General features: G+C 42.0%; 2 protein-coding genes across 3 annotated transcripts in view; one reads left to right on the top strand and one right to left on the bottom strand.

The window, feature by feature from the left end:
- Positions 1-14,852, top strand: part of ift172 (intraflagellar transport 172) — a 180,867-nt gene that overhangs the window by 126,992 nt on the left and 39,023 nt on the right. For both annotated transcript variants that reach the window (XM_059981671.1, XM_059981669.1), the window contains 2 exons: positions 10,698-10,827; positions 11,519-11,617. In XM_059981671.1, the coding sequence (XP_059837654.1) occupies positions 10,698-10,827; positions 11,519-11,617 (229 nt within the window). The remainder of the gene's footprint in view (positions 1-10,697; positions 10,828-11,518; positions 11,618-14,852) is intronic.
- On the bottom strand, positions 4,794-5,300 carry LOC132400582 (small ribosomal subunit protein uS17-like). Its single transcript, XM_059981672.1, has one exon. The coding sequence runs from the start codon at positions 5,276-5,278 to the stop codon at positions 4,811-4,813; it is 468 nt and encodes a 155-aa protein (XP_059837655.1). The 5' UTR covers positions 5,279-5,300; the 3' UTR covers positions 4,794-4,810.

The raw sequence follows: 14,852 nt of genomic DNA, 5'->3' as shown, positions 1-14,852 counted from the left end.
TAAATCACTGCGTCACTTAGTAATCTATTCCCCTCTTATAGCTTTTTTAGTTACCTTTTGTTGGATTCTAAAAGTTTCCCAATTATCCAGCTTCCCACTCACTTTTGCTACCTTGTGTGACTTTTCCTTGGCTTTTATGCTGTCCTTAACTTCCCTTGTCAGACAAGGTTGCCAAGCCCTGCCACTTGAGAACTTTGACAAGATGCCGCACATGAGACTGCTTAGGAAGATAATAGCCCATGGAATTACAGGGAAGTTACTAGCATGGGTGGAGCATTTGCTGATCAGCAGAAAACAGAGAGTGGAAATAAAGGTCCCCTATTCTGGCTGGCTGCCAGTTACCAGTGGAGTTCCTCAGGGGTCGGTGCTGGGACTGCTGCTTTTTACAATGTACGTCAATGATTTGAACTATGGGGTTAATGGATTTGTGGCTAAATTTGCTGATGATACAAAGATAGGTGGAGGAGCAGGTAGTGTTGAGGAAACGGAGAGTCTGCAGAGAGACTTAGATAGTTTAGGGAAATGGAGAAAGAAGTGGCAAATGAAATACAATTTTGGAAATGTATGGTCATGCACTTTGGTGGAAGAAATAAACAGGCAGGCTATTCTTTAGATAGGGAGAGAATTCAAAATGCAGAGATGCAAAGGGACTTGGGAGTCCTTGTGCAAGATGCCCTGAAGGTTAACCAGTTTGAGCTGGTGGTGAATAAGGTGAATAAATTTATTTCTAGAGATATAGAATGTAAGAACAGGGATGTGATGTTGAGGTTCTGTCAGGCACTCGTGAGACCACACTTGGAGTATTGTGTGCAGTTTTGGGCTCCTTATTTTAGAAAGCATAAACTGATTTAGGAGAGGGTTCAGAGAAGATTTACGAGAATGATTCCAGGAAAGAAAGGGTTACTGTATGAGGAATGTCTGGCAGCTCTTGGGCTGTATTCCCTGGAGTTCAGGAGAATGAGGGGGGATCTCATAGAAACATTCCGAATGTTAAAAGGCCTGAACAGATTAGATATGGCAAAGTTGTTTCCCATGGTTGGTGGAGTCTCGGGCAAGAGAGCACGACTTCAGGATTGAAGGACGTCCATTTAGAACAGAGATGCAGAGAGATTACTTTAGTCAGAGGGTGGTAAACCTGTGGAATTTGTTGCCATGAGGGGCTGTGGAGGCCAAGACATTGGGTGTATTTAAGGCAGAGATAGATGGGTTCTTGATTAGCCAGGGCATCAAAGAGTTTGGGGAGCAGGGGAGTGGGGATGACTGGAAGAATTGGATCAGCCCATGATTGAATGGTGGAGGAGACTCGATGGGCCGAATGGCCTATTTCTGCTCCTATATCTTATGGTCATATGGTCTAACTTCTTATGTGGGACTTGTATATCTTGTGCCTTGTGAATTATTCCCAGAAACTTCAACCACCTCTGCTCTGCCCCCATCCCCGCAGCTTGCCAATCCACCTGGGCAAGCTCCTCTCTCATGCCTCTGTAATTCCCCTTATTCCATTGCAATACTGATAGATGTGACTTATACTTCTCCCTCTCAAATTGCAGTATGAATTTAATCATACTATGATCACTGCCTTCTAAGGGTACCTTTACGTAAAGTTCCCTAATTGGATCTGGGTTATTATGCAGCACCCAATCTAAGATAGCCTTTCCATGAGTAGGCTCAAGCTCAAGCTGCACTAAAAAGCCATGTCGTAGGCATTCAACAAATTCCCTCTCTTGCGATCCAACACCAACCTGATTTTCCCAATCCTCTTGCATATTGAAGTCCCTGACTGTGTCATTACTCTTATTAGATGCCAATTCCAGCTCCCTTTGCAATCTCAACTCTACATCTTAGCTACTATTTGGAGGTCTATATATGATTCCCATTATGGTCATTTTTTTAACCCTTGCAGTTTCTTAACTCCACCCACAAGGATTCAACATTCTCTGATCCTATGTCAACTATTTCTAAAGATGTAATTCCATCTCTTACCAACAGAACCACACCACAGCCTATGCCTTCCTGCCTCTCCTTTTGATACAAAGTATGTTCTTTGATGTTAAGTTCCTAACTATGACCTTCGTTCAGCCACAACCCAGTGATACCCACAACGTCATACTGACCAATCTCTTAATTGTGCCACGAGTTTTTCCACCTTATTCTGAATGTTACGTGCATTTCAAAACAGCACCTTCAGTCCAGTATCACCAACAAATGTCGTGAAATTTGTTAACTTAGAGTCAGCAGTACAATGCAATATGATAAATATAGAAAAAAAGAATTACATTAAGTATATATATCTATGTATTTTAAATAGTTAAATTGAGAATTGTAGTGCAAAACAGAAATAAGAAAGTGATGTAGTTCCTTATGAGTTCTAATGTCCATTTAGGAATTGGATGGTAGAGGGGAAGAAGCTGTTCCTGCATTGCTGAGTGTGTGCCTTGAGGCTTCAGTACCTCCTTCCTGATTGTAACATTGAGAAAAGAGCATGTCCTGGGTGATGGGGTCTTTAATAATGGACGCCGCCTTTTTGAGGCACAGCTCCTTGAAAGTGTCTGGGATACTACGGTGGCTGGTACCCATGATGGAGCTGACTAATTTTTCAATGTTCTGTAACTTTCAATCCTGGGCAGTAGGCCACCCGTAGCAGACGGTGATGCAGCCTGTTATAAAGTGCACCTGAAAAAAGTTTTTGAGTGTTTTAACTCCTGATGAAATATAGCCGCTGTCTTGCCTTCTTTATTGTTGCATCAACATGTTAGGACCAGGAGTTATTGACACCCAGAAACTTGAAATTGGTCACTCTCTCCATTATGAGGATTGGTTCTGTTTCCTTCTCTTGCCCTTTCTGAAGTACATGATCAACTCTTTGGTCTTACTGATGTTGAGTGCAAGTTTGTTGCTGCAACACCAGTCAACTAAATATATATTGCACCCATATGTCCTGTGTGGGCAAGAATGAGATTCCCGGAGGGTATGTTGCCTCCTGGGTGCCAGGGTCAGAACATCTTGGACCGAGGCTTCAGCATTCTTAAATGGGAGGGTGAACAGCCAGAGGTTGTGGTCCATGCAGGTACCAATGACATGGGGATGATGTGTGGCGAGGTTCTGATTAGGGATTTCAGGGGGTTAAGGTGCTAAGTTATAGGGCATGACCTTCAGGGTTGTGATATCAGGATTGCTGCCCATGTCAAGTGCTAGTGAAGCCAGGAACTAGGAAGATTATACAGTTTAACGTGTAGCTAAGGAGTTGGCATAGGGGAGAGGGCTTAAGATTTTTGGATCATTGGGCTCTCTTCCAGGGAAGATGGAACCTGTACAAAAGGAATGGTTTGCACCTGAACAGGAAGGGGACAAATATCCTAGCAGGAAGGATTGTTAATGCTGCAAGGTGGATTTTAAACTGGGGTTGCAGGGGGATGGGAACCAAAGTGCCAGAACAGTTAGTGGAAAGGTTGTGGTGATAGATGTTGGTAAGACCTTAGACAAAGTTAGGAATCAAAAGGTTGAGCATGGTGTCCTGATCTGCATATATTTCAATGCAAGAAGTATTGTAAGAAAGGCGAATGAGCTCAGGCCTCGATCAACACCTGGAATTAAGATGTTGTAGCCATTAGTGAGACTTGGTTGCAGGAAGGGCTGAACTGGCAACTCTGTATTTTGGGGTTCTGTTGTTTTAGACGTGACAGAGCGGGAGGGATTAAAGGAGGAGGGGTGGCGATACTCGTCAGGGAAAATGTCTGGGCAATCCTTTGTCAAGACAGACTGGAGAACTCGACTAGTGAGGCGTTAAGGGTGAAACTGAGAAATAGGAAAGGCATGACCACCTTAATTGGGCTATATTACAGACCTCTCAACAGTCTGAGGGATTTAGAACAGATCTGCAGAGACTTTTGCAAAAAACATAAGGTTGTTATAATAGATTATCTTAACTTTCCACAGATTAACTCGAAATCCCATACTGCAAAAAGACTAGATGGAATAGAGTTTGTCAAATGTGTTCAGAATAGTGTCCATCACCATCATGTAGAAGTCCCAATGAGAGGGTGTGCAATACTGGATCTGCTATTAGGGAATAAGACAGTGCAAGTGACAGAAGTTTGTATAAGGAACTTTGCATCCAGTGACCACAGGGCCATTAGTTTCAAAGTAAATATCCAAAAAGATTGGTCTGGTCCATGGGTTGAGATTCGGCAAATTTTCAAACAAGAGAAAATCTGTTGGAAACCCAAGCATTGCACACAAATGCTGGAGGAACTCAGCAGGTCAGGCAGCATCGATGGAAAAGAGTACAGTTGACGATTCAAGGCGAAACCCTTCAACAGGACAATTTTGATGGTATCAGAAGTGTTCTTGCAAGTGTGGATTGGGACAGGCCATTTTCTGGAAATGGAGGCCTACAAAAACAAAATTTTGAGAGAAGAAAGCTTGTATGTGCCTTTCAGAATAAAAGGTAAAGATAATAAGGGAACTTTGGTTTCAAGAGATAGTGAAGTGCATAGCAGGCATAGGCAAGCAGGAGCAAATTAGGTGCTTATGGAGTATAGGAAATGCAAGAAAGAAATCTGGAAGGTTTAAAGAAGGCACAAAGCTGCTCTCGCAGATAAGGTGAAGGAGAATCCTAAGGGATTTTACAGATATGTTAAGAACAAAAGGATTGCAAAGGACAAAATTGGTTCTCTGGAAGACCAGAATGGTAATCCATATGTGGAGCCAAAACAGTTGGTAGAGAGCTTAAATGAATTTATTATTTTTTTTAAATTTTCACAAAGACTTTATTGTAGATGATTTACATTGCAACTACCCTTCAAAATTTCTAGAACTGTTTCTTGGCTCCTGCAGCCTTGGTGACTTTGAGGACGTTGAAACGCACAGTCTTACTGAGGGGTCGACACTCTCCAATGGTCACACTGTCTCCGTTCTGCACATCCCTGAAGCAAGGGGATAAGTGCACAGACATGTTCTTGTGTCGCTTCTCAAAACGGTTGTATTTCCTGATGTAATGAAGGTAGTCTCTGCGAATAACAATGGTCCGTTGCATCTTCATTTTAGTTACAACACCTGTGAGGATACGCCCTTGAATTGACACATTCCCAGGAAATGGACATTTCTTGTCAATGTAGGTTCCATCAATGGCCTCTCGCGGGGTCTTGAAGCCTAGGCCCACATTGCGGTGGTAGCACGGCAGCTTCTCCTTGGCGTCCTCAGCCGCTAACACGCGCTTCTTATTCTGGAAGACGGTCGGCTGCTTCTGGTAGGCACGCTCGGTCTGGTTGTCCGCCATCTCGAGCGCCGCACGCTGATGAAAGAGCTAAATGAATTCTTTACGTCTGTATTTTCTCAAGAATCAGAATCAAGTTTAATATCACAGGTGTCTGTTGTGAAATTTGCTAATTTAGGGGCAGCAGTATAATGCAATGCATGATAATATAGAGGAAAAAATAAGTAAATTAATTTCAGTAAGTATATATATGTATATTAAATAGTTAAATTAAAAATAGTGCAAAAACAAAAAAAGTGAGGTAGCGTTCGTTGGTTCAATGTCCATTTAGGAATCGGAAGGAGCTATTCCTGAATCACTGAGTGTGTGCCTTCAGGCTTCTGTACCTCCTACCTGATGGTAACAATGAGAAGACGGCATGTCCTGGGTGATGGATGCCGCCTTTCTGAGGCATCACTTCTTGAAGATGTCTTGGATACTATGGAGGCTAGTACTCAAGATGGAGCTGACTAATTTAACAACGATCTGTGGCTTTTGATCCTGTGCAGTAGCACACCCCCCACCATACCTGACAGTGATGAAGCCTGTCAGAATGCTCTCCAGGGTACATCTGTAGGACTCTTTGAGTACACAGGAGATGAACGCAGAGTCTATTAATGAGCAAAGCAGCATTAACTTCATGGACACTGTACAGATTACAGAGGAGGAGGTGATTGTTAATCTGAGGCAAATCAGGCTGGACAAAACCTTTGAGTCTGACAAGGTGTTCCCTCAGACCCTATGGGAAACAAGTGCCAAAATGGCCTGGCCCCTAGCAGAGATACTTAAATCATCCTCATCTTCAGGGGAGGTCATCAGAGGATTGGAGGACAGCCAATGTTGTTCAGTTATTTAAAATAGGTTCTAAACATAAACCAGGAAATTGCCAGTGAGTCTGACTTCAGTTCTGCAAAAGTTATTGGAAGGGACTGGATATATAAGTATTTGGATAGACGTACTGATTAAGGAAATTACCAGGAAAGTGGATAAAGACAAGGCAGTCTACATGGACTTTAGTAAGACATTTGACAGGTTCTGCATGGGAGGTTGATCAAGAAGGTTCAGTCGCTCGGCATTCAAGATGAGTTAGTAAATTGGATTAGACATTTGCCTTGTGGGCGAAGTCAGAGAATGGTGGTAGATGGTTGCCTCTGACTGGAGCTGTGACTAGAGGCATGCTGCTTGGATCAATGCTGGGTCCTTCATTTTTGTCACCTATATCAATGATCTAGATGAGAATGTGGTTAACTAGATCAGCAAATTTGTGGATGACACCAAGATATGGGGTGTAGTTGACAGCGAGGAAGGCTATTATAGCTTGCAGAGGGATCTGCATCAGCTGAAAAATGGCAGATGGAATTTAATGCATATGAGCAAGGTTTTGCTCTTTGATAATACCAACCAGAGTAGGTCGTACACAGTGAATGGTAGGGCAGTGAGGAGTGTGGTAGATCAAAGGGATCTAGGAACACAGGTCCATAATTCATTGACAGTGGCATCATAGGTAGATAGGGTCGTAAAGAAAGCTTTTGGCACATTAGCCTTTATAAATCAATGTATTGCGTACAGGAGATGGGATGTTATGTTGAAATTGTATAAGACACTAGTGAGACCTAATTTGGAGTATTCTGTGCAGTTTTGGTCATGTACCTACAGAAAAGATATAAGTAAAATTGAAAGAGCACTGAGAAAATTTACAAGGATGTTTTTGGGTCTGGAGGACAAGTTATAAGGAAAGATTGAAAGGGTTACGACTGTATTCTTTAGAATATAGAAAATTGAGAGGAAATTTGATAGAGGTATACAAAATTATGAGTGGTATAGAAAGGGTAAATGCAAGCGGGCTTTTTCCACTGAGGATGGGTGGGACTACTACCAGAAATCATGGCTTAAGGATAAATGCGTGGCTGAGGGATTGAAGCAGGGGGCAGGAATTCAGATTTCTGGATCACTGGGACCTCTTTTGGGGAGGGCAGGATCTGTACAAAAAGCATGGGTTGCACTTGAATCCCAGGGGGCCCAATATCCTGGCAGGGAGGTTTGCTCAGGCTATTGGGGAGAGTTTAAATTAGAATTGCTGGGGGTTGGGAACCAAACTGAAGAGACGGAGGAAGAGGCGTTTGGCTCACAGATAAAGAAAGCTTGGAGACAATGCAAGAGGGAGGCTAGGTAGGTAATAGAGAAGGGACGTGCTCAGACCAATGGTTTGAGATGTGTCTATTTCAATGCAAGAGGCATTATGAACAAAGGAGATGAGCTTAGAGCGTGGATCAGTACTTGGAGCTATGATGTTGTGGCCATTACAGAGGGTTAGATGGCTCAGGGGCAGGAATGGTTATTTTGAGTGCCAGGCTTTAGATGTTTCAGAAAGAACAGGAAGGGAGGCAAAAGAGGTGGGTCCATGGCACTGCTGATCAGAGGTAGTGTCACGGCTGCAGAAAAGCAGGAAGTCATGGAGGGATTGTCTATGGAGTCTCTGTGGCTGGAAGTTAGAAACAGGAAGGGGTCAATAACTTGACTTGGGTGTTTTTTTATAGACCACCCAATAGTAACAGACATCGAGGAGCAGATAGGAAGAGAGATTCTGGTAAGGTGTAATAATAACAGGGTTGTCGTGCTGGGAGATTTTAATTTCCCAAATATCAATTGGCATGTCCCTAGAACAAGATGGTGTGGAGCTTGTTAGGTGTTTTCAGGAAGGTTTCTTGACACAATATGTAGATACGCCTACAAGAGTAAGGAGAAATATGAGGCTATCAGGCAGGAACTTGGAAGCATATATTGGGAACAGATGTTCTCTGGGAAACACACAGAAGAAATGTGACAAATGTTCAGGGGATATTTGCGTGGGGTTCTGCATAGGTACATTCCAATGAGACAGGGAAAGGATGGTAGGGTACAGGAACCATGGTGTGCAAAAGCTGTTGTAAATCTAGTCAAAGAAAAGAAGAGCTTACAAAAGGTTCAAAAAACTAGATGATGACAGAGATCTAGAAGATTATAAGGCAAGCAGGACAGGAGCTTAAGAATGAAATTAGGAGTGCCGGAAGGGGACATGAGAAGGCCTTGGTGGACAGGATTAAGGAAAACCCCAAGGCATTCTCTAAGCATGTGAAGAGCAAGAGGAAAAGATGTGAGAGAATAGGACCAATCTAGTGTGACAGTGGAAAAGTGTGTATGGAACTGGAGGAGATAGCAGAGGTACTTAATGAATACTTTGCTTCAGTATTCACTATGGAAAAGGATCTTGGCAATTGTAGGGATGAATTACAGCATACTGAAAAGCTTGAGCATGTAGGTATTGAGAACGAGGATGTGCTGGAGTTTTTGGAAAGCATCAAGTTGAATAAGTCATCAGATGAGATGTACCCCAGGCTACTGTGGGAGGCAAGGGAGGAGATTGCTGAGCCTCTGGTGATGATCTTTGTATCATCAACAGGAATGGGAGAGGTTCTGGAGGATTGGAGGGTTACGTATATTGTTCCCTTATTCAAGAAAAGGAGTAGAGATAGCCCAGGAAATTATAGACCAGTGAGTCTTACTTCAGTGGTTGGTAAGTTGATGGAAGAGATCCTGAGAAGCAGGATTTATGAACATTTGGAGAGGCATAAAATGATTAGGAATAGTCACATTGGATTTGTCAAAGGCAGGTTATGCCTTATGAGCCTGACTGAAATTTTTGAGGATGTGACTAAACACATTGATAAATGTAGTGTATATGGATTCCAGCAAGGCATTTGATAAGGTACCCTGTGCAAGGCTTATTGAGAAAGTAAGGAGACATGGGATCCAAGGTAACATTGCTTTGTGGATCCAGAATTGGTTTGCCCACAGAAGGCAAGGAGTTGTTGTAGACGGGTCATATTCTGCATGGAAGTTGGTGACCAGTGGTGTGCCTCAGGGATCTGTTCTGGGACCCTTACTCTTCGTTATTTTTATAAATGACCTGAATGAGGAAGTGGAGGGATGGGTTAGTAAATTTGCTGATGACACCAAGGTTGGGGATGCTGTGGGTAGTGTGGAGGGCTGTCAGGGGTTACAGCGGGACATTGATAGGATGCAAAACTGGGCTGAGAAGTGGCAGATGGAGTTCAACCCAGATAAGTGTGAGGTAGTTCATTTTGATAGGTCAAACATGATTGCAGAATATAGTATTAATGGTAAGACTCTTGGCAGTGTGGAGGATCAGGGAGATCTTGGGGTCCAAGTCTATAGGACACTCAAAGCTGTTGCGCAGGCTGACTGTGTGGTTAAGAAGGCATACGGTGCATTGGCCTTCATCAATCGTGGGATTAAGTTTAGGAGCCAAGAGGTAATGTTGCAGCTTTATAGGACCCTGGTCAGACCCCACTTGGAGTACTGTGCTCAGTTCTGGTCACCTCACTACAGGAAGGATGTGGAAACCATAGAAAGGATGCAGAGATTAACAGGGATGTTGCCTGGATTATGAGAATAGTTTGAGTGAACTCAGCCTTTTTTCCTTGGAGTGGCAGAGGATAAGAAGCGATCTGATAGAGGTGTATAAGATGATGAGAGGCATTGATCGTGTGGATAGTCAGAGGCTTTTTCCCAGGGCTGAAATGGTTAGAACGAGAGGGCACAGTTTTAAGGTGCTTGCAAGTAGGTACAGAGGTGATGTCAGGGGTAAGTTTTTACAGAGAGTGGTGAATGCATGGAGTGGGCTGCCAGCGACGGTGGTGGAGGCGGAAAAGATTGGGTCTTTTGAGAAACTCCTGGATAGGCATGGAGCTTAGAAAAATAGAGGGCTATGGATAACCCTAGTTAATTTCTAATGTAAGGACATGTTCGGCAGAGGTTTGTGGGCCGAAGAGCCTGTATTGTGCTGTAGGTTTTCTATGTTTCTATCTCTAGTTCTTAAGATTTGTCAGAAAAAATTGAAAATGAAGTCTCTGATCCCATTTTCAGGATTTTTAGGTAAAACCACATGCTGTCAACATTACTCCGTATACATTAGTTTAGTCATTATGTCGTTTGATCTTTGGACAAATAGTTATAAAAGAACTTCGGATGATATGTAATTGCTGACATCTTGTGTGAAGTTATAAATAATTGTCCATTTAGAATCAGAATCGGTTTTTAATATCACTGGCTTACATCATGAAATTTGTTGTCTTGCAGTAGCAGTACATTGTGATATGTAATGATAAAAAACTAAATTACAGTAGCAAATATTTAATTAATTTATATATATATAAATATATATATGTGTGTGTGTGTGTGTGTGTGTGTTTAGTGCAAAAAGAAAGAAATGTAGTGAGGTGTTGTACATGGGTTCATTGCCCATTCAGAATTCATAACAATGTTATACCACAGAATAAAAATAATTTTATGGTTCTTTGAAACTGAATACAGTTCTTTATTGATTGTACTTTTTAAATTTTAGTCATTTGGCACTCAGTGATTTCATAATTTTATCCCACAGGGGAATTGAAGGAATAGTTGAACAAGCCAGAGAATGGGAGCTGTCAGGAGAATATATCAGGGCTGTGGAATGTTACCTTAAGGTCAAGGAGACAAATAACTTGGCTCTAATGGAGAAGTGCTGGATGAAGGTAAAGTATGCTAAGAATGAATTTCAGTACACATGTATCAATATTGTTGGTGCTGAAACCCATTAACTTTCAAACTTCATCCAGGAAGTACCAAAAGCTCACACGTAGTTGATTGACTACTTTCCTTTTGGTAGGTATTTTCCTGATGAAATATAATCTGTCAGCATAAAACCATTTTTATTTCTAAATAATGAGCAGCACTCAAATGTATTCTCTTCAGTAATTGTGCTTTAAATATTAAAATGTTAGGGGGAAATTAACAATACATAATTCCTCACATTGAAACTAAATTACTTATTCAGTCTGCATCAGGGTTGATCACGCTACTTCAAAAATGAAAAAGCAGCAAGCGGTAGTAACTAAATATCTGAACTACATTTAAGCTTGTAATGTTTCATTAGAGTTTTCTATAGCATGATTTTTCTCCATGGTGTAAGTGGATCTCTTTGCTCTCCGAGTCTGTTCAGTTTTATTTCATTCTTCTAGAATTTAAAGTTTTTTGCTGGATTTTGATTGTGCATCTACTTTTCAGTTTCTAATTTCTCTGTTTTTAGCAACATTTTTCATAGTTATTGCATCTTTACAGTCATAACTTTAAATATATCTGCCTCAGGTATATTTTAAAATGTTTTTGTTAACAATGCCTCTCATACAAATATTCTTTGCATTAAACGGATTCTCTGTTTTCTAGGCTGCTGAATTGTCTATCAAATTCTTAAACCAGGAAAAAGCCCTTGATGTTATTCAGACAGTTGGTCCTCGGTTAATTGAAATACAGAAATATAATTCGGTATGATCTATGTTATACTTTTATACCTGTAACCCCCTGGGTCGCCTCAGGCTCGCTCAGCTCATTCTCGTCTAGGGGGAGCAGCCTTCGGCCCCGCCAAACTGGGTAATCAGCTGGTGTGGATGCTGTGTGATGTCCCCGCCTCGCCAAAAAACAGACAGTACACCATAAGCGATTAAATGAGTACAATTTATAAAGGTTACTATAACTAAGTGATTAATAACGATAAAGTATATATGAAGAGAAAAAATAAAGAAAAGGCGCCAAACTTATCAAAGTCCAAACCACTTCGTGCACAACCGTTGGAGCTCAATTACTGAAGTCTTCTGGCCACCATTCGATCCCCTCCGAACTCCTCGACTCGCAGCTCAGGACCCTCCGAGTGGTCAACCAAGCACATCTAGCTTCATCCCCCCTCCTCGGAGTACCTCCTGGCCTCAGACCCCCGCTTGGGGTCCGTTCCTTGCCCAGCTTACAGCATTGCGTCCTCTCTCTCAATCCCCTCATGCCGATCTGCCCAAAAGCCCGTCAACAAAAGCTTACAGATTCAGAAGAAAGAACATTAATCCCCATTTGGTTTACAAAGGAATACAATTCTCATTATCAGTAAATTTTAACCCAAACAAGCTTCCAGCACTCTCTCGCAACAAAGAAACATTCCTGCTTTTAACAAAACAAAGAACCCTTTCCCAACAGTAACAAAGAAAAAAGAAGAAACCCCCTTTACATACCCATCTATTAATTAAAACAAAGAGTACTTCAAATATACAGGAATGTCTGAAAAAGATAATTGAATATTTTGGTTGAAAACAACTCTTTCAGATAACGAGAGGTTAGAGATCTAGATTTTTTAACATTCTTGTTGAAGTTAATTCTTACTAGATTGTATGTTGTTTATAATATTGTATAAATAATCCAGGATCTTGGAGAAATCTCACAGTTATATTTCTAGACATCTATTGCTAATAAAGGAAATGTCAATTTTCCCTTTGCTTCCACCAGTGTTGTCTGAACCACTGAGCTCATTCAGCAGTTTCCTTTTTGTTTGTAGGGTTGTTTGCTGATCTTGGAGGTTAGATCTCAAATGTTTTGCCACCAGTTGAGGTGACATCATCAGTGTACAATTGAGTATTGTTTGTGCCAGGTACCTTTGTTTATTTTGGTCTGAATCATTGTTCTGATTGGTTGGCTCTCACCTGGTTGCTGGTCACCACTGGGTCCTGGCCAACCGGATAACTGAGTGACCTCTGTTGGCTCCTATCCCTGGTTATCTGTTGTTGTGAGTGTTGGTCCTGGGGTGCCTGCGGTTCACCCCTTGGTCCCAATTCCGCAGATGCATAGATTCGTATAATGTGTCCAGTTAATAGAATCTTCCACTGAGGAACATGCCTCTAAGAATTCTCTGATTTCTTGCTTTGTGCTCCTGTCAAGTTTTTTATAGTTTCCCCAGACGCACTGGTGTCTTTCTTGGTCTTCATGTACTGAGATGAGTGACAAAGGATCGTGTCTTTTTACGGGTCACTAATGTTCATGTAGTCTCATGGATAGTTTTCTCCCCATCTGTTTGACAAAGTGTTTGGGGCTGTCTCCATGCTGGATTTGCCTTATTATGCTTGTTCTCTCCATGTGGGCTGTCAGATCTTTGGGTCTCGAGATGAGGAATCTGATGGTTGTGCTGGGTTTATCTGCTACCAGTATTCTGTGTAGTTGCAGCAGTCCTGCAGTCACTCCAGAAGTATTGCTGACATATGGTAGGGTTAGCCTCTTTCTTGCCTGTTCAGTAGGAGTTCAAAGGTTCTTTCTCTGGATGAGACATCTGCTGATGAAGTTTTCTGGATAACCATTGTGTATAAATACTTTAAAAAGGAGATTTTCTTCTTTCTTCTTAACAAGCATATTGAACTGTATGCAATTTATGAACCTATGTGTCTGCGGGATTAGGGCCAAAGTGAGAGCCACGGACACCTGAGAAACCAATACTCACAACGACTGATAACTAGGGATATGGGCCACCGAAGGTCATGACCTGTGGAGAAGAGTGGCCAGCGTCCCAGCCAAACAATTATAGCAGCATCAGACCAATATAAATGCAAGCACTCACAGAAATTACGCTCAGTTGTGCACAGATGATGTCACCTTAACTGGTGAAGAAACTTTTGTAACCTAACCTCCAGGCTCGGCAAACAACCCTACAGACTAACAGCCAACTCAAGCTACCAGTCTTCTCACGACTTCTGGCTGCTCAGCCTCCCTTTTCAGGATATTGTGGACACATTCAGAAACATCATGGACCCTGGCACCTGTGAGGCAAACTACCATCCATGTTCCTTTTTTGTGTCCATAGAATTGCCTATCTTCCTCCTAACTATAGAGTCCCCTATTACTGCTGCAATCCTCTTCAATTCCCTTCCCTTCTGAGCCAGACTCAGTGCCAGAGGCATGGCCACTGTTGCTTCTTACAGGTAGATCATTCCACCCCCCCACCCCCAACAGTACTCAAAATGGAGTAATTGTTGATGGGAATGGCCAAAGGGGTGCTTTCCTCCATCTGACGTTTTTCCTTCCCTCTCTCGACAGTGACCCATTTATCTGTCTCCTGTAGCTTGGGATGACTACTTCCTTGCATCTCCTGTCTATCACTTCTTCACTTTCCTTAACAAGAGGAAGGTCACTGAGCTGCAGCTCCAGTTCTCTAACATGATCTCCAAGGAGTTGCTTCTTGATGCACCCGATGCAGATGTGGCCATCGGGGAGGCTGGTAGTCTCCTGGAAATCCCACATATGTCACCCAGAACAGAACAATAAGCATAATGTTTCATAAAATAGGTTAACAATAATTTTTCAAGATTTTTTGAGAATGCTTATTTATATTCATAAATAGACTGATCTATGCTAAGTAGTGTGGGCGTAACACAAGTGGTTTTCACAGTCTGTAGCATATGTATGACCTTGGACCTGAACTTGCTGGGAAGTATTGAAAGAGGTGTGTTGAATTATTAATATTTACTTCCTAAAAAGTGCCAGAATTTTTGTCCCAAACTTCCAAGCTGAATCATGTTGCCAAATTTCCCACTGCCTCTGATGTTAGGGTCCACGGGGAGTCCAGAAGTAGAATATAAACCTGCTGCAGGAAACTGAGTCCTCAGTGAACCCGTTTGTTTGAATGGAGAGGAAAGATTCTGAGGAGGAAACATAACGTAAAATGTAATTTACATTTATATTCCTCAATTGAATT

This window comes from Hypanus sabinus, chromosome 10, assembly GCF_030144855.1.
Source record: "Hypanus sabinus isolate sHypSab1 chromosome 10, sHypSab1.hap1, whole genome shotgun sequence".
NCBI classification, from domain to species: Eukaryota; Metazoa; Chordata; class Chondrichthyes; order Myliobatiformes; family Dasyatidae; genus Hypanus; species Hypanus sabinus.
This window is presented reverse-complemented; position numbering and strand designations above follow the sequence as displayed.

Coding starts and splice junctions, on each gene's coding strand:
- LOC132400582 (XM_059981672.1), bottom strand. CDS start 5,278: ATGGCGGACAACCAGACCGAGCGTGCCTACCAGAAGCAGCCGACCGTC.